The 20,576-nt window shown below is 42.2% G+C and overlaps 1 protein-coding gene across 8 annotated transcripts in view; it reads left to right on the top strand.

Moving 5' to 3' along the window:
- kcnma1a (potassium large conductance calcium-activated channel, subfamily M, alpha member 1a) overlaps positions 1–20,576 on the top strand; it is a 159,027-nt gene that overhangs the window by 20,982 nt on the left and 117,469 nt on the right. For all 8 annotated transcript variants that reach the window (XM_084375204.1, XM_084375205.1, XM_084375206.1 and 5 more), the window contains exon 2: positions 18,660–18,827. In XM_084375204.1, coding sequence (XP_084231330.1) covers positions 18,660–18,827 — 168 coding nt within the window. The remainder of the gene's footprint in view (positions 1–18,659; positions 18,828–20,576) is intronic.

Here is a 20,576-nt window from a genome sequence, read left to right on the forward strand (position 1 = left end):
GCGACTTTATAATTACATGTACATTTTCCGTCTAATTCTATTACATGAGTTCAATGTAAAGGGTCACGTTTAATGCAAAGTTTTCTATCATGTTGAGTCACTGTGTACTAATTAAATAACTAGATGCGTGATTAATTACAGGAGACAGAATAACCAATTTGAATTGCATTAGCTTTAAGTGTAATACTTGAATAATAAACACTTATGCTCATGTAGAGGAACACATTAGGTTTATGCATCATTTAGTTTAATCAGACTAAGTTATTTAACTGATTCACGTTGACTCAAGTCAAATATTTTTTAAGTGTTATACTCTGAACACAGCTACTGTATATATAATAGGACAAGCAGTAAAAAAGAAATATTCAGATCTTTTACCTAAAGTGGCAACAGACAATTCCCCCCAGTGTTAGGTGGATCATTTCTGTTTTCCCCAGTCACAAATAACAACAACACAGGAGAAAACTTGGGTTTGTTTAATCATTAGGCTATAATAGAAATGGATCCCCAGAGTGACCGCGTGCCGTCTGTATCCATTATATTGTGCTATCAACATTTGCTAATGATACGCTGAAGCAGAAAAGTTGTCTGTTGCCAGTTTAAGTAATAGCAGTAGCAGTAGCAATATCACGCTGTAAAAATACTCTGTTACAAGTAACAGTCCTGCATTGGAAAATGTTATTTAAGTAAAAGTACAAAAGAATCAGTAAAGTACTAGTTAGGCTGGTTACTTAGTTAAAATAGTTACTGATGATTACCTCCTCCAAGATGTTTTCTCGCCTGTGTCTGTTTCTTTGTCTGTTGGTTGGTTTGTGAGCAGGAATACACAAAACCTACTTCACAGATTTCCATGAAACTTGGATGGAGGATGGGTCTTGGCCCAGAATAGACCCCATTACCTTTTGGTGTGGATCCGGATAAAGGGACAGATCCAGGAGTTTTTCTCTCACTGTCTTTAACATTGCGAAATTGGGCATTTTTCATCATTTTTGTCAGTCGTCACGGATCTTGATGAAAAAAATCAATCTTATTAAGGTGCCTGGTATCTATGAGTAAGAACAAAGGAGACTGTTTGGCCTTGGCAGAGGTATTCACTTTACTGAGTTTAGTTTTAGTTATTACTAAAACATACTATGTCTTGTGAGATGTAGTGGAGTAAAGGTATAAGTAGCTCAAAATGGTAATACTTATAATTAAAGTACAAGTACATCAAAATTGAACTTAAGCACAGTACTGGTGTAAATGCACACCACTGAGGACACGCAGCAGAAAATGCATCTTGATGGCACACTGAGGCTATGCAGGGGCATGTACATTGCACATTGCACACACAAATACACATTTACACATGCTAGACAGAGAGAGGCGGGGGGTGTTTGGTTTCTCTCCTTCTGCGTAATGTTTTTTCAGGCATACTGGAGTCTTCTCCAGGCTGTCATTGTTGAACTGGTTTTAAATAGACGAGGGGTATTTGGAAGCAGCTTAGTTGCAACTGCAACACACGTGATTGAATTAGAGTGCTGTCAGTTGGGCTCCATTATAGAGATCCCTTGGATATTTTCCATCAGCAAGTCAGTCGAGAGAGTGTCTCCTGTTACGCTATTTTTCTTGGAGTGTTTAGCCACGCTATGCTGATCGATCGGCAGATGGAACCTCATGATTTACTAAAGCATGCTACTTGAAACAAAAGTCTTCAGTAATGGGTTGATGAAATGCAACTGGAGACCGCAATTATTTTACATGTAGTGGATACTGTGTTTGCTTGTGCGCTACAGGAGGATTTCCAAGCAGGTCAGGCTTTGTGAAAAGCTCAGGACTAAATTTTGACTGACAGGACGTTTAGGAGATCAACAACTGAAAAACCTTAAGCATGAATGACGCAGCATGTGAAGTATGCAAAGGGTCGACGTCGGCTCAGTAGATATAGAACACACTGGACGCTCGCCGTGGTATGCTCGAGTATGATCACATTAAAGCTCGACACGAATCGTGGCATTCTTAAGTTACCCTCGCGCAGCTCGATCCCTGTCATTGAGGTTCCCTTGAGACTTGGCTGCCGTTGGTGACATTAGACGAATGCAGGAGTATATGTCTTGTAAAGCCAGGCCGCGAGGATTGAGTGTGTACCAAGGTTGCACTTGGACTATTTTTCACCCCCCACCGGGCTAAAAATAACGTGATGGTATTTTGGTATTTTGCCACCTGCATTATTAGAACGCCCTTCCTTTGCCTGCCACTGCACCTTTAATATGGAGATAAAAGATTAGAAGCGTTGTGCTAACCTTGACATTCTCAGTTTTATCAGAAATTAGGTTGAGAATGTGTATCTGGACTTGGAAATGGATTCTTAGAAAAGTGAACGTGTACCTGCTTGTGAAAGCATGTCATTAGCCTAGTTTATTTCTCACAATCCATCCTCTCTGTGGTCCGATGCTCTGTGTTCTTGTGCTCAAATCACTGTCCAGCTATCTGCCTCACTTTTGGCACGGACTGTGATCCAACTTCTAAGCTGCTCTGTGCTGCCGTGCTTCCCTGCTAATTTCTTGAATGGCAAAATCTTTATTTCATTTAATTTCAAAATGTAATTAATTTTTGTGTTAGTTTCAGAAACACTGGTCGTGGTTGATGGCTTAAATTAGCAAAAACTATGGTTTGAAAATTATTAACATGCTTCAAAGAACCGCAAAATGGTGTCATTGTCGAGTAAAGTTAGCTCTAGTTTAACAGCCAGTAGGTCAGTCAGTTGTTTAGCAACATAAGTAATTAAAATATAGTATAGCTGAATGTCAGGCAATTAATGTCATACATTTCAGATAAAGCATGCACAAATCTCAGTATTTTCATGTCTGGGTGTAAAAATATTAGCTCACACTCTTCAACCTCAGAATCATGCACATGTGAAATTATGCAAATCACATGTTCATCTGCTGTTGCTGAAACAGCAGAAAACACGACAGTCACTGTAGAGGGCTGGAATAGATGCCTGTCTCGTGCAAAGGTGGAAGTCTTGAAATGTCAAACAGTTTAATTTTGTCAAGTGGCCTTTTACACAATTAAAATGTTAATTCATTTTCCATACCTGCTTATTTTTTAGCAATCCAGGGTCAGAGATAGAGATTGGATTATTGAGGATAGATAGACGAGCTGCTCATACGATACCATGCATTTACGTGGAAACTATAATTTCACAATAACAACATTAAGATATTCTCTGACTAGTTTTGCTGTTAAGTCAACTCCTAAATGAGATTATATTAAGGTTTGATATTGGACCAAACATCTGCTCAACAGACCCACTGGTGCATTACTCACCAGTCTTTTGAAGTAAAGTACTGTGGTGTCATGTGTTACTTTCATTCTGTCAGTGCTTTGATTCTGTGCACGCACCGGGACACTCACAGTGTGATATGAGTGTCTGTAAACAGCAGCATGGCCTGCAGTGAGAAAAAAAAAACAACCTACTTATGTTGTGTTTAAAAAGACTTCCGATCCTTTACGTGTAGGCATGTCCTGATGGTGATTATCAAACACATTATGTAAATGTGGTCAATGCTAACCATGTAAACTGAAGCCTAATTGGCCCTCAATCCACAGTGGAGTTACAGAGTGCTGTTAATCTCTGCTGAAGAACTAAGCACTGTTGATTTAGTCAAAACCACATATTTAATATAAAGACCGGAAAATGTAAATGAACTCAAAATAGCATCAACCGGCCACATCTGCTACTATTCAAACTGTTTAATTATAACTTCTTGGATTACTCTACACTCATGTAGCATTAGGCTGCATCTCCTCTCTGTCTTTCTCTCTCCGCCTGCCTGCCTGCCTGCCTGCCTGCCTGCCTGCCTGCCTTCCTCTGTGTCTTTTTCTCCCTGTTGCTCTGCTTCTGTCCCTCTCTCTACCCCCGTCCTCCAAACCTCCCCTCCCACACGCTCTGTCTCACACACCTACTGTCTGCCCGCCAGGTCTCTGTTGCTAAGCGACAAGCGATGAGCGATGGACTGCTCTTATGAGAGCGACGTTTGTCCATCATGATCTCATACTCGCCTGTGCCGTACGCACACACACTGGACTTGTCTTGATGGAGTTGTAGCGGATTTTAATGGAGAGAGATTAGTGCATTTAAATTGCATGCGTTTGTATTTTTGATGCTTTTATTGAAACCCATTACTCAAACACCTTGACTTTGAATTTCAAAAATGTCACAGATTAAATGTGCAAGCCTTTATTTTAAAATGGCTTGCGACTTCCTGTAATAATTGTGCCTTTCAAATTTTTGTTTGAAGGTGCAATATGTAAGAATTTAAGTTGAAAACATTCAAAACATTAAATAAATTATCAATAGAATGTGAAAAAAATAACAGTTTTGGCTTCATGAAGTATATGTGCTGTGTTGCAGAGATATCAACTGAAGTTAGCCTGCTAACCAGCTAGCCCTGCCCCATCCTGGTCCAAAATGCCTTTATGCTAGTGATGTAAACACCAACATTCCCCTGGTGACCCAAGCTCCCAGTCCCTGTGCTAATTAGCTAATGAGCTACAAGCATTTAGGGGTTCCTCTGGTGACATGCTGCCCCCCAGTTGGTTTGAGTCTGAATTTGAATGAATTCTTACATATTGCACCTTTTAGACTTCAGTATATTATTTGTTCACAATATTACCAATCTGAATCACATATTTAAACAGTTTTTTGCTGCAAAATTGAAAAAGGTTATACCCAGAGGGTGTCAGATCATTGTGCACAGAAACTGTAATAATATTAAAATTTTCACAGCATGCTGTAATCTGAAACTGCTGCTGAACATGCTTGGAACACTGCTGCGCCCCTCCTCATCCCTCCCTGACTCCCTTCTCATGTTACCAAGCTGCAAATTTCCTGTTGCTTCATCCCTTTAGATTAGTCCCTAGGGCTCTTGCGGCTTTTATTTTGACAAATGAGCTTGGTGCTGAGCGCTAAAAAGCACTTACAACAGTATTGATTAACAGTGGCTATTAGCTAGTGAAGAGGAGAGGAAGATGTTATACAGTAAACCTTCGCTGGCCATCCAGAGCCTGTTAAATAAATGCACTAAGGCTGGGGGGATTAGCGATGTGGATTTCCTCACCGCTGCATTTGAAGGGAAGCTCTTGAGCTGGAGGTTACTTCACTGCAACAGGCATTATGCATCTAGATGAGTGGATTATTGAGGCTCTCTCTTAGCTAGCTCCAAACCCAGATGAAGTGGTAAAGTAAACTGTCATCATTATGACATAACACACTTTGTGTTGTTCACATAAAACCTCTGTACAGATGTGTGCACTTGACGGAAAAGAGAAAGTACTGCATAAATTTGCAAGCGTTACGTATGTACACGTCACCTCTGTTGGGGTTGTCGAGCCAGCTGCCCTTCATTGTCCACAAACATCAAAACAGAGCCGGGGAGTACATCATTGTTGTTGTCATCTGCAAGGACAGCAAGTAATCATCTTTAAATGAAGAGCTCCTCTAGCTGCCTTGTGATTAATCACTTCCCCTCGCACACATGCAGTACATACATACATGCAGATACACTCGTCTCTTGCCGCCTTGCATTGTTGCTTCAGTATAATTTCATAAAGTAAATCCACCTCTCATGCAAATTGCAGCCACAACACATTCTGCGTGTCACCCCCACTGACTTGTCCTTGGGTTCGTACAGTGCTGCAGCGATCAAGTGCACGCTGTGTGGACAGTAGAGGAGAGCTGATTCAGTCTTCACATCATCCCATGTGAAGGCTGTTGCCAACTCTCTCTGTAACGCACCCTGACAACACTTTTTATTTTTTTGCTGAATTTCCAGTGTTGTTTATTTGAGCTCAACGGTGCAGCCTGTAGGGTCAAATTGCTGACTCTGGGGAGGGTGTTTTCTCCACCCTTACCCGCACAAACCACCCAAACACCGCAGCTCCATCACGGGGAAAGCCTCCCTCGACCTCAGGCGAAAGGCAGTCCCGCAACACTTCCTGTCAACTCCTCAAATCCCAAACCTGTTCAAACACAACAACAGTACCACTAACAGGAACAGACAGATCACAGCAGAGACCAGAGCTGACGCTTGTCTTACACTGAACACAAACAAACACGGTTCGACTTGGATGCAGAGTGCTTCCTCCGAGCTCTGTGCGCCTTGTCTGTGGATGTTTTGTTCTACAGTAAAAATCCTTTCATTTGGTGAAGTTGGGCACCACGCAGACAGATAAAGACAGAGAGAGGATGCCTCAGTCCTCCCCGGCGGCCCACTTTACACTCGACATCACATAGAGGCTTAATGCTGTGCAATACGGTCCACTGTTCCTCCGAAGGCAATGACCTTTCTTATAAACACACAGATTGGTTTGCCGCACTGCCATCTTGCATAATTACACTGATTCTCTGTAGGCTTGAGAACGTGTATACACACTTGCTGTAATGTTTCATCCCGACTCCAGTTCCTCTTAATGGATCTTGTTAGCCGAGGTCAAAGTCCTTTCTGTCGAGGGTCACAATAAAGAAACACAACCTTCCCTGTGGAACGCATTGGAGGGCTTGGTGTTGGCTGATAGGAGAACACAAGCCATAACAATCCACTGCGGGTCCTCTTCCCATCGCCTCTTCCTCACTCCAGGGTTAAAACATGCAAATTCTGTATGAAGGAAGCTGATTTATTTTCCCCAGTGGGAGGCGTGAGATCTAAATTTAAAATGATTATAAGAGCCTAGAGTTAGAAAATCATTTGCACTTCCATTTGTTAGCCTCTGAGCTGTTCTCAAATCAAGGGCAAGTCTCTGAATCATTAGGCTCAGATGACTGCCTTTTTTTACAGCCGTTAACGAGAACATTTCCCAAATAACATTGTTGACCCCTGTATTGTGTAATACAATTTGTGGATATGATCGACACATTCTCAGGAACTGCAGGAATTTAAATCCCGCTTTCTTTAATGTTCCTCATTAGACAAATCTGTCCAAAATGACCAAACAATTGACCAGGCAAACTCTTGATTAAAACTCAAACCTGTATTTCTTCTGCTTATACTCCACATCACACGTATGGCTTAAGCTCGTCTTGATAAATTCACATTTTCCCGTGCACTGGCTGGCAAAAGCGAGACTTTTCAGAGTATTATTGCATCAGGAGAAGATAAAGGTAATGAGACCTGTCTCTCAAGCAGAGAGAGCCTAATCTCCTTGGTCTCTTCAGGCTTCTCTTAAGCCGGTGGAGTGGAGTGAAGTGGAAAAGAGAGGAGAGGGGAGAGCAAAAAGAAACAGGGAGGAATTGAAGAGAAGACAAAGAAGATGACAGTGGAGGTAGAAGAGAAGATAAGGAGAATGGGAAGATGGATAGAGGGATACGTGGTTATACCAGTTTACCTCCAATCATACCTCAGGGGTTGAATCATGGTCAGTCAACTGTGACTGTGTATGATGGTGGTTTGATGAGATGTCAGTTAGGACGGGAGAGGACAAATCGTAAAGTGAGGTTAACCCTTGTGAGAGCTCTGAAGATAGCGGTGAGAGACAAAGGCCCATTACTTTATTAATGACCTATTAATTGTTGGAATACATCAAATGGGAAGATACAGTATCCACACTGTGTTTGATTTTGTATCTCTGTGAAATTAAGCTCAGCAAAAATATTATTTGGACACGCTGTTGCAAATACACACATCTGCTAGCTTGGCGTGTTGAAAGCCTGGGCTCATACTTAGTCATTCATATCTTATGCATGGACTGCAGTGCTCAGAAACTGTGGCCCATCATGCAACATCTCCCACTCATCTGTTGTTCTGTGGTTACACATTTTCTGGAGTGACTGAATCATTAAATAACAGACTTGCTTTCTTGTTGGCTGAATCCAAACTTAGATACAAATAAACAGCCAGCGCATAAAAGTGCACCGACTTTGCCGTGGACAGAGACAGATTCAAAAACTGCCAATCTTTATTTTCTGCTGTTGCATTTACAGACTTATATTGCATTAAGAAGACAGAACATAAACATATTTCCCAAATCAGAACTTGTATATGGAAACATTAAAATAACTTGACCTCTTGGCTCTTGTGGTCCTGGGCTAATTTGTTTTGCGTTTGCTTTCAAGGCTGTGCTTCAGCATCCACTACTAAAAATGTATCTGCCAGTCATGTCTGGATGTTGCTCTTTATAGCGTGGGGCTCATTGATCAGTGCAGGTTAGACATCAGGGAGCCAATTAGGGCTATAGCCAGGAACTTGGTTGTTTTCTGCTCTTGGAAAACTGTCTGTCTGTTGTATGCCGAGTTGCTTATTGGCAGAGAGCTTCCCCGTCTGTCTGTATTTAGGTGGAAAGCTCATTAAAGTGATCTGAGGGCAATTCGGGATCAGGGCTCAGACGGGTGACTGTTTGATAAGATTGTTGTAGCCGTTGCTGGCGTTCTCTGTGCTGCTGTATTTACTCTTTAAATTAACTGAGGGCGTGGAAAGAAAAGGTAACGCTTTCAGCTCATTAATGAGGTCCAGAAAGCCTTATTTATAGTTCAGCAACTCCAAATGGCACATTACATAGAACATAATGAAATATTCAATTATTTTTTTATTTAGCAAAACATGTAATGTTAGAAGGACCTCCACAGATTCTGATCTCTTAAATTGGAAATCCGTCCCAAGTTATTTTACAAGTAATATACAAAATAGTGCATCTAGCTATCAAGTGTTTCATCATAAACTACACTTCCTTTTTTGTTATTACATGTTGCAGCTTATGAAATATCAAATACAATATCTGATAAGAAGCCTTTCAGAAGGATAACAAAGTGTGAATTTTCAATTTCTGGTCATGAAGGTAATAGGGTAGCTTCTAAAAGTCAGTCAGTTTGACTAATAAATCAAAAAATAACAGCATTAAGCAGATTCATTTAGTCACTCTATCAATTGTTATACAATTTGTGTATGGTAGCTTTTAGATAATTTGAATTTTACAGACTGTAAAACATTACAATGTAGCTTACTAAATGCAAATGACTGAACAGTGGAAAGTGACAATTTTTCAAGGGCTTCTGAAAGCTATTAAAGTCTAGTCAAGGTCAAGGATCAACAGTCAGTGGCTATAATCTATAGCATATAAAAACAGATTTATTCTCTTGCAGCATCAATGGCTACTCCAAGTAAACCTGAGTATAGAGGTTGAGGTATCCGCAGTAAAACAACAAAGCAGGTTGGTTAACCCACTTGTACTTCTCGTCAGCTAATTCTCCAGAAACATGTCTTGCTTCTCTTCTCTCTGTTCTCAGAAGGAGCATAATTACACATTATTTGCTGCTAAGGTGGACACCTCCCTCAATAAAACCACTGCAAAACAACACACACAGCTATAACAGGCACTTACACCTAGCTTTACAAAATCATAGAATATTTTTAAAAAATATCATAAAATGACCTCAGTTTTTGGCTCTGTAGTTCCGTGTCCCGCTGCTGATGGAGCTCTGTTAGTGGAGATATGAGTTCTGCCACTGGACCCGCGGTTAGGAGGTCCAGACAGACTGCGAGCCTGGAGGAACACTATTACCTCCTGATTCATAGGTGTGGTAAGTGATGGCGACACAAACCGAGCCCCAGATGAAAAAGAAATCAATCATTGCCTTTAACACACACATACTAGATATATATACGCACACACAGACAAGCACACAAACACACACACACACACACACACACACACACACACACATACAATTGTCCAGCGCCCTTGAATGAATGAAAGTCTTGTTTGTTAGAGCAATAATAGAAAATAGAGTCAACCTTCAGGGTATAGCTGAACAGATTGGGGGGTTGCTGGTTCAAAGCAGCAAGAACATCACAAGGACAACGACGTCATTTTGAGGAATGTCGCAAAAGAATTTAGTGCAAGCTGTGGCCACAGCTGACTCCAAGAATTGTCAGAGTGAAGTGTATTCTCAGGCTTCTGTGTTTAAATATGTGAAACACTGGATGTATAGTTTTTGTGCTGTCTAAATGCTTTCGGACCTTGTTTGGACAGTTTAAAGGGAGCTTCTCTTGAATTTTCCACATGTGTATTCATCCGGTAAACACCCATTCACATGCATGTTGTTCTGTAGTACAAAATGGTGGAAAGTAGCCTCAGGTGATTGTGCCACTGATGGCTATAGTACAATAAAGGCTGATGTCATTCAAGCATGTTCCTTTTTTTCCCCCATTCCACCTACTTTCTCATAGGATACAATTGTATGCAACCCCCTCTGGGAAAACATTGCAGGTTATAGTCTGGGTCAAAACACATCTCGGTTACTCTCTGTGTAGGACGTTTTCATTATACAGAGGATCGAAGGCTTTCTGAAGATAATGTATGTAAACTGTGACTTCCGTCCTTGGTGCGATAAACACCGCCTTTGAATTCTCCTCATGCCAGCAATCACATTGAAGAGCGTTTGTCTGGTTTATATTAAATGGTCCAATTTGAAGCGTTTGCCTTCAAGTCAGACCGCATTTGCATAGAAAACAAGAATGTGAGCCGGTGTATGTCACCATAGTAACAAGCCAACTCCAGATTGGTAAGAAAAAATATTGTATAAATTACACCTGTCAGGAATTAAATGACCAATTATTGCATTTGGAGCAGAATGTGATTTGTGTGTGTGTGGCATGTAATGACTTCACATTAACGGTATTTATTACCCCGCACAGTCGTTTGTTCAATTTGCAATACTCTAGCTTGAAGTAATTGTGTTGTCCCTTATTTGTTTGCCTGAGGCCGTTTATCTTTCCAGTGTCCAGTTTCTGTGGTCATTACAGGTGCAATTATGGAGTCAGATACAGTAGGAGCAAAGATCAGCAGAAGAGGTGGCAAGCTTTTTTGTCAGAGGCGGAGAGCTTGATTGACAGCTGCTTGCCTCGTTAAGGGCGGATTACTAGGTGTCGCGGACAGGATCAGAGGTGATCGTTGGGTGCACATTCTAGTGATGTGGTATCAGCCATTTCTCTGGAAACTCTCAGTTTCCAGGAGTAACGGAGAGTGCAAAGAAAATTATGATATTGATTTTTGAGGTCTGAAACTGCTGTGGTGCCATTTATTGCTCAGCCACGTAGTAAACGAAGTGAAATCTGCAGTTAGTGTGATTTGGTTTGTTCTCCTGACTGTTGAGGCTCCCAAAGCTTTCAGCTGCCAAACAACTGCGTCTGTCGGGAATAGAGCTACAGCTGAGCATTAGCTCATTCTCACTGCTCTCTGGCCAGCCTTTTTACACCAAAAAATGTTCTGATGAAAAAAACTTTCATTTATTTTATTACCTATCATACATCTTAAGCATGCCCTCATTTGAGCCAGTGGCCGTATATTATCTGCTGACACTAAGATGATAAAACTCAAAGGCGTTACGGATGACAAGTGCTGACCTTTCAATCTCCCACAATTCACTGCTTCGTCTATTTTTATCCCAGACCACTGGGGCTTGAAATGTTGTATCAATGGAAGAGGTGCAGTACAGCATTATGAATCAACAGGACAGTACATTCAAGGTTCTCCCTCCAGTCTTATGGAGGTAACATTAATGTGGATGTGTCTTTATTCTGTCCTGTTCTGTTTGAACAGAGGGAAGTGAAAGAACGTATGTCTCAGACAGCATGTGCTGCCAGGCTTACACTACGCTTTTTCACATCACTGTCTTATTGTTTCTCTTCGCTATCCGAGGAGACGTCACTATTGGGACCGAAACCTTACTTGCAGTGCAGCCATTTTGAAGAGTGAGTGCCTGTCCTGTTGCAGGGATGTGTGTGCTCTCCAGTGGGGATGCAGAGAGATGTGAACCCTTTGGCTTGTCTTCCTGTTTGCCGACATTGTGGATGTCATCTATTTAGTTCAGTGTCCACAAATCGTCTGATCCTACCCTGGCCTGCAGTGCTAAATAGGCCCGGCAGAGAGGGGCAGCACAGGGCTAATGTGATTCTGGAGATGGACAACCTTTTCTGTGACACTGATAGCTTTGGTATCCTTGGTCAGACCAATGATCAAACTGTGATGTTGTATTTATCAGTTGTTGGATAATCTGGATTTGACTGATCTTAATCTTGTCGTTTCTTGGTGTGCAATGCTGATTTTCTTTATTTTTATTTTTTAGAAATTAGTTTTATTTTTTAGTGGAGCATGATGTCATATTTACACAGCATCCGAAGGTACAACATTTATATGTGTTCAAACAGAAACAGACATACATACTGTATGAAGAAAGGTGAACAAAGGAAGACAGAAATAATTTTTAATAATAAAAATACAAACCTCCTACTTTCCAATTGGTCCACCTATTTCAAGATGGGTTAGTTTTTTTTGTATAGTATACAACTAACATACATAATAAGACATGGTCATCATCTGATAGATCATCTGCTGAGGAAGTACAGTTGATTCAAAATGATTGGAAAGTGCATTTCTAAGCAATTGGAACCGTAGTTTATCAAAATATGAGAGTGTTGGTTGCATACAGGGCCGCCCATAAAGAGGAAAGGTCCTACATTTATGCAACGATGACAACATTTTATTTTGAACCAAACCTGTGGGCAATCCTGGTACCATGTAATGTAAAATTTCTTAGTCAAACCTCAATGAAAGAATGCAATTTTTTTTTAAATTTCCTAAAAATGATTTTGCATCCTCAGCTAATAGAAACTGTTGTTTTTCTCTGGATGACAAATGTGTCCTCTCTATCTACCACATGTGCAGATCTGCTTCGCAGCTACCCAGCCTGTCTAAAATCACGTCAGAGCGGTGATATGAAAATTGTGTTTATAGCGATCACATGTATGGGTGCCGTCCGGAGCAGATTGCTTTCTCGGCTGCACCTGTGTAATCCCTAAACAAACACATGGCAGCCAAGGTAAGCCCTTAACCTCGGGATCAACAGGCTTTGTCCTGCAGAGTCTCGTCACATCGAATCAGAATGCTCCTCTTTATTTTTGCGCTTTAATCTCTATGTGTTGCAGTAAAACACAAGTTATGGGTGTTACAGTAAGATCATCTAATCATGGTGGGGATTTCTTTCCTGCAGATACACCACTCGAGTCTCATGTCACATCCTATGGCCTGATAGTAATGACGCTGCACCATTTGGCCCCCTTTCGTTCTATGTGGTTCAGCAGGAATGACCCATACACAGAAATAACAGCTCTCCTCCACATGGTGTTGTCAGATTCAGCCTTGCACCTGCGTATGTGTGCACACTCATTAGCACGTGAAGAGGCTCCTTCTTCTTCCTCCCTCTTCGCGTTTCACTGTGACCCAGTGTAGGTCTGTAACCCAGGGACACAGGGTAACTGTACCGGCATTAAAATAGCAAACGGGGAGAACAGAGCATGTTATGATATTCACTAGTTTCACGTCTCCCTGGGTTAGAGAGCTATAAATAGCCTCTCACACTGGAATAGAGTTTTCCCCAGCGATGCGGACGAAAGCCAGAGGAACAGCTGCGCTTAAGCCAAGTCCTGTTAGATCAGCGGAGTCACATGGGCATGCTTCGGTCTCTCTCTCCTGTCTTTTCTTCCTGTCTCGCTCGCTGTCTCAGGTCCCTGACTCTCACTTCCCATTTCCCTAGCTCCTAATATGTCTGTCTGTCTCTAACCTACTTGTTTATCTCGCTGTCTTGTACTATCTCTCTGTCACTGTCTTCCCCCCCGTCGATCCATGTCTTTGCTCAGTTTCCTGTCTCTCTTAATGTCTTGTAATTTACGTCTCTCCGTCATTATTTCTGCCCCCCTTGCTTTATGGTTCTGTCATCCTCTCTTCTTTCCTCCCTCTGACTCTTTGTGTGAGTGGGTGTCCTCTTTTGTCTCCCGTAGCCTCTGTCTCTTTGTCCCTGTCCTGTATTCTCACTGTCAGTCCCTCTCTTTGTCTTTTTTTTTTCCTGTGTCATGTTTTATCCGTCTCCTTCTTGCTCATTATTACCAGCGCTCCCCTGTGTACTCTGTTAATTGGTACAATCCTAATATTAACAGTGTTCATCTGTCTTGTTATAAAAAGGTTTCTTGAAGTAGGAGGATGAACTACATACATTTTTAAATAGAAATTTGACAGGCGTCACACGAAAACTTCTCATTTTAATGACTCTCTAGCAGAAAGTGTATGTATGTATGTATGTATGTATGTATGTATGGTAACGGTAGAGAAGAATAAGAGCTGGAATCTGATTTCCCTAATCATACTTGCTTTGCATTTTATGCATTTAGAAGGTGAAAATAAAACAAGGCTTTAACCATCATTAGGTGTTATACTCACAATATAACACAACAATCAGAAATTTGTCAAATCACCAGGAACTGAGACATTTTCATCAGTAATTAATGAAATACTTACAGAAAATGTGACATGCAAAAATTCAAATTATATCAAATATTATGTCAAATTAAATCAAACCAATCTTACAGTTACAATTATTAACGCTGCTGTAAGCATTGTCTTATTAAAATAAGTGTTGAATATCTCTATATTCCAACAGTAATCACTGTTACAGATTGTTTGTCCAGTAAACCATGATTCTCCTCCCTGTTCATGCAGGAAAAGAGCAAAGAAATGTTCTGGTATCCCCGACCACTTTATCCAATCAGGACAGAGAACTCCATAAAGAGGCGGTCCTGTCTGCTCATGAACCTGCAGAGAGCAGGATCCTCCTGTTCTGGTACCTACACGGGCTACTAATGCCAGCGCTCCCAGTGATGGCTTATATGACCGAACAGGCCAAGTGATGAAAAACACTACACTATCAGAATACAATACAGTAAAAGAGCAACTTGGCATGTCAGGTGTATCTGTTTACATCAAGACACACATTCACTTTCTTAGAAATTAAGAAGTCGATCACGACTGAAACTGCAATCTTGATTTCATGCTGCTCGTGTCACAAGTAGTGTTTTCACACAGCAGCAGGACAGTTTACCTTCCTGAGAAGTTGGACAAAAGTGCAGTCCTTATCTAACAGCTCTCTGAAGTGGCTCCCTGTTTGTTTACTGCACTATTTAAAACTGATTCACCGACAAAAAATAAAATGCTGAAAATGGACGTTGTTTGTAGACACACTTTTGATGTGACAATCGCTGTCAGCGTTAATCTCAGTGACAAATGCATTGCCTTTCCTCGTCACCTTGTGTTTTGCCAGTCAAACGGTTTTAATGTGAACTAGCAGCAATGGGAAATGTTTGGTTTGCATTAGCAGTAGCTGAATACAGCTGTGGGAGAACAGTCAACAGTGAAGCTAATATCAGTGAGATAAAGTCGAATACAATACCGCTGCCTTCATTCTTCTGTGTACCTGTCTGCCAGGTGTGCATTAGCACACTCTCCTCCTTGATAAGATATTTATTTAGCTCGCTTTGGTTTTGTTATTATATAATTTTACCTTTTCGAGTGTGGTTATAAACACATTTACTCCTCCACATGACTCCTGCTGCTCCCTCTCCCCCTCTCCCTCGCTGCCTGTCTGTTTCTCTGTCTGTCTCGCTCTCCGTTTGACATCACAGGTGTGTATATATAGCCGGCAGATGGATTCTCCCATGACAGGCTGCTTCAGCCGCTCTCTCTCCCTCTGCTCCGGCCCACCGCTGGCCTCTCAAATGAACTAGAAGCAATTCCTTGTTTACATTGTCTCTTCTGATCTGCCCAACCATCAGTTTATGACTGCATCCATTATTCATGTGTTCCCCTCCACCACACACATGCTCACATGCACACACGGTACAAACACATCGCCGCTGCTGAATGTGTTTTTAAAGCCTCCATGTTCAGGTGTGTACGGCGAGGGTTGCTGTTTGTAGGATCCGTGGAGGTCGACGCACGTTATCTGAACGCAAAATAAGGAAATCAACATTTTGTCATATTTTGAAATCCATGTCTTACTTTGCTGTAGCTTGTTTTTTGTTCAAAACTAATTCATGATGACATTGTTCAGTGTGATGCAGCACCAGCAAACCTGTCAGTCAGTTAGCAGTGTTTACCACAAAGCTGCTGTGACAGGATTTTGGTCTGAGGGCATTTACGGCACGCTTGAAAACAAATCTAGTGGAAAACAGTGACAAGAAGAGCTGGAAACAGGTACTGCTGCTGCGAGACGTGACTTACGTGACATTCAGTAGTTCTAGTGTAGTGGTGTGTTTCTATATGTGAGGGATAGTGGGCCCTCTGGCTAAGAAGTAACTGCTGAGCACAGACTAGCACATACTATGCCACCACAACATGTCTGAAATGCTACCGAGCAGGCACACAGCCAATCAGAGTGAAATCTTAGACGTCCCTGTGCACGGTGACCCGCATACACACACACTTTGCTGAGTATTTGCAACATGTGACATGCTGGCAATGTAGTCAAGAGAGTACTAAGGAAGTACGGACGAGGGGTTGTGGCTGGTTGAGAGTTTAAGAGAAATAACTCAGCCTGCATGTTCACTTAGATATGCACGTTTAAGTATTTACAGCGTACCATCTCCTCCAGGCTCCAACCTTGAAATGTTCCAAAATTTCGGCAGGTCAGTCTGCTTCCAGCTGTCACTTACAATCAGGCGCTGATTTAGTGTTACTTTCACAGATGAAATCAACGCTTCGAAATCACACTCATGATGGGTTCTGTAAAACTTTGTGAGTCTCCAAACACTAAGCTATTTAATGAGTATATGAAGTACAAGTAAGTGAATTATCTACTGCAGTACTGAGAGGCCCGACGGCAGGAGCAGATAATGATCTTATGACTAAGTCAGGCTTTTTTAAGGCCAGTTTATTGGCATTGTTATGGGGCTGGAATCAAATTAGGAAAATGGCAGCTGTGTCCATGCCATATCATTATGAAATGTAATCCAATTTGACCAGACAATCCCCTTTAAAATGGACAGAGCACTCTCTTGGGCCCATCTGTAATATCACTGCTCTTTAGCCCTTCAGAAATACTCAAGTTGCTGGTTTGTTTTTGTGTTGCATGTGGGCATACACAACACAACATCAGTCACCCCGGTAGATGCTTGGCCTTTGGTTATATCTCAAAAACAAACTCGCTGTTAACGCAAAATCTTTTTTTTTTTTTTATATATTTGAGTCATCATTTTTAGATGTTATGGGGTCATCCAAACAAACAAAAAAAAGTGTGACATGTACAGTACTGGAAAACAAATTTCACTCTGTTGACATGGCACATAATCTGTTTTGATGGCTGCTTGTTACATGTCACTGTGAGGAGGGACATTGCAAAGTGCTGCATGTGTGCTCTCTGGGGTAACACGAGCCTGCCTCCTTGGAAAGGAGCAACGGGCCGCCATCAAGAGGGTCAAAAGTTATTACAATTCCAGGGATTCTCTGTGAACGCCATTTGCTGGGCCTAGCGTGGTTTTACAAGGCCGAGGGTGACGCACACAAGACTATACTCTGCCTCCTTGTACATGTGTGTCCAAAAAATCCAAGGACTCTGTTCCCTGAAAGGCTGTAAAACAAATCTACTCATTCCCCATTTCTGCCAGAAGGATGGTGAAGTGCCTGCTTGTGTCAAATCAGTAGTGAGTGAATGGCTGGAGAGGAACAGCTGCATGCGGTGACTGTGCCAAGCAAGGCATGTCAATGAACTGCCATGCAACTGTGCTCACTCAGTCGGACACAAGAAGGGACGTGCATATATACATTCTGTTGTTATCTAACACACTCGCACACGCTCTAACATATTCTAACGCACATATTTAACATAGCAGATGGAGACCATCATGGCGTGTTGGCTGCAATTGCAGTTCTTTTTTTCTTTTTGCCCTCAGAGGTCGTAGCTTGTCATGAATGTGGACGTGCAGAAGCCTCAACTTTCCATCTAACAGGATATTGTTTTACAGTACGGGCTGACATGAGTGATTTCTTTTATTTGTTGATTATCATCAACAAAGGTTAGCAACTGCTCACTTCACTTGTCACTGGCTAGCTAGCTTGCTATAATAGACAAGAAAAGCAAGCTTTGATGAGTTAGAGGTATTAATCACGTCGTGAAGGAGCAAATATAGTCAAGGATTTAAAGCTAACGAGCTAGCATAGGTGTTAGCTTCTCCAACAGACTAACATCGGTGTTAGCGTCTCCAGCAGGCTAATATCAATGTTAGCTTCTCCAACAGGCTAACATCAGTGTTAACTTCTCCAACAGGCTAACATCAGCAGGGAACAGCCTGACGTTCCGAAACACCTCCATTGCCAAACCCCTCCATCCCGACACACCTCACTCCGACACACCGCTGTTCCGAATCCGACTTTCAACTTCCAATTACTTCCCAATATGGTTAGGGTCAGGGGTTCCACAATCTTTAGAAAAAATGGGAAACCATGCCATTACGATGAATGGAAGTCTATTTTCGGAACAGCGGGGTTTTGGAAAAGCGGGGTGTAACCACATCAGCATTAGCTTCTCCAACAGGCTGACATCAGCATTAGCTTCTCCAACAGTTATGTTTTGAGTAGCATATTGATCATAACAAGCTAACAGGCCTAAGTCTGCGTGTTGTTGCCCATCTTCATTTTCGTTGTCATACAGACACAACAACAGTTACTGGGAGTTATTTTGAATTGCCATCCTAAGTTAGGATTCCTAACTCAGGAAATTCTTCAGCATGCTAAGCAAGTTATTTGTCTTTATCTTTAACATGCACCATTATTACAGAACTTATTCTCTTTTCTTCAAGGAGGCTCAGAAGGTGAACAACCCAGCCAACAACCAGGCAGCAGACAGACCAAAGACTGGCGATGAGAAGGAGGAGAATGTCCCGGCCAGCGAGGTGGGATGGATGACTTCCGTCAAAGACTGGGCCGGTGTCATGATCTCCGCTCAGACGCTCACTGGCAGAGTTCTGGTAGGTTTTCCCTTTTCTAGTGGATATAAATATCTCATGCCCCAAATTCAGACTCAAATCCATTAGCACTTTTTTGGACACTAATCATTTTGCCCAGCCCACAATTTAGATAAGTGCAGCAGTTTGGTCTTTCCTCAGGCAAACAGACTGCAACTGGTTTTCACACCCAAGTTGGCTTCCAGATTAATCCGCTGCATAATCCACTGCTATGTACACATTTACTCACCTGTTTTATACAGGTCCCACTGGAGACATACTGTAGGGCAATTAATTTGATCCCCACAGATGCTGCTGGATACTCAGTCCTCGCTGAATCTCAGTTGGCTATTTGGCTGGCACTGTCCAGCCTTCTTTCTGCTGCAATGGCCTATGTGCGGCACGCTGTAACTCACTCTGCTGTGCCTCTGCCAGCTCAACCGATGAGTGTGTGTATTTGTGTGTGTGTGGGTGTGCATGCACATGCTTGTGTGTATGTGAGGGGGAGATTTATTTGCCAAGTACGAGAGGTAGCATATGTGGTGTTTGTGCAGTAGGTAAGAGGCTGTCACTGTGGCTTTTCTCTTGGTATGAATTACAGTCGCTCTCCCCCGCTGGAGGGTCCTTTCTTTAGCTACATCCCTCACAATGCCCCCAGAATCTCTCCTGCGCTCGACAACTCAGCCAAATCCTGATGTTTCTGCAGTGGTGCCTCCTCTGTCCTGTGCTGCTTCATTATTAAAATTGAAAACCTGGCCAACCCTCATTCTATTAGATACTGTGATTAGAAGAAGACTTCACGGTGTCTGATTAGTACTGGGGCCCATTCAGATCAGCGCTGACATCTCCATGCTGGAAAAGATGCACTAGAGTGAAATTACCCTGACCACAGTTGTTCTGTGTCTTTATCAGTTTTGTGATTTTCTCACAGAGATAAGAAATTAAGGGCCTCTGCTCTTCAACGGCAGCATTTTTAACAGTGTGCTAAGAAATATAGGGTGTGGTTGGTGCCAGAAAACGTGTGCTTATGCTGTGTGTCTACTCATTGCGTAAGTGCATCCATCACCTTTATAGATAGGAAATTAAAAACACTCTTGTTATCTATTCTTAGCTCTGCCTTGTCTTGCCTTCCTTTTGCATCCTGACTTGCATCAGAAAATTAGCTCCGGTGTGTCTGTCTCGCTCAGACATCCCCTTTGCATCTGTGGACCGAACGAGGCAGCAGTGGGAGTCCGGAGCGAGATGGATCCAAACTAAAATACTAACGCTGTCATTGTTAATGTTTGCTGGAATGTGACAGTTTCTTCACGCCTGGCGAGAGTTAGCTGGGAGTTGAGAAGGATTCAGGGCCTTTTCATGGCGAAGAAAGATGAAGAATCCTGAAGGGAGCTGTCAATTTACTAAATGAGCCTCTCTTTCATCACTTCCCCACTCACACAGCTCCGCTGGCATGGACACAGCTCCCTCTCACTTTCATCTTCTGCTTTGACTGAGCGCTTCCAATCTGCCCTGTATGTATGCATGCATGTGTGTGTGTGTGAGAGTTAGAATGGGAGTGAAAGAGCAAAGAAAGCTAGAGACGGACACACCAACAGAGAGACAGACAGGCAGATGGAGAGTGAGACAGTGCGTGGTTGTGTGAGTCGGTGAGAAATAAAGCACCGGTTGCTTTAAAGGGGTTTCTAGGCGTAGAGATATCCCAGTGTATCACCTACTGTGATTTGTGCTACTTCTGGTGGGGCTGATAATTCAGCCCAGCAGGCTGTGTTTGCT

The sequence above is a fragment of the Pagrus pagrus genome (assembly GCF_965226575.1).
Source record: "Pagrus pagrus genome assembly, chromosome: 15".
NCBI lineage: Eukaryota > Metazoa > Chordata > Actinopteri > Spariformes > Sparidae > Pagrus > Pagrus pagrus.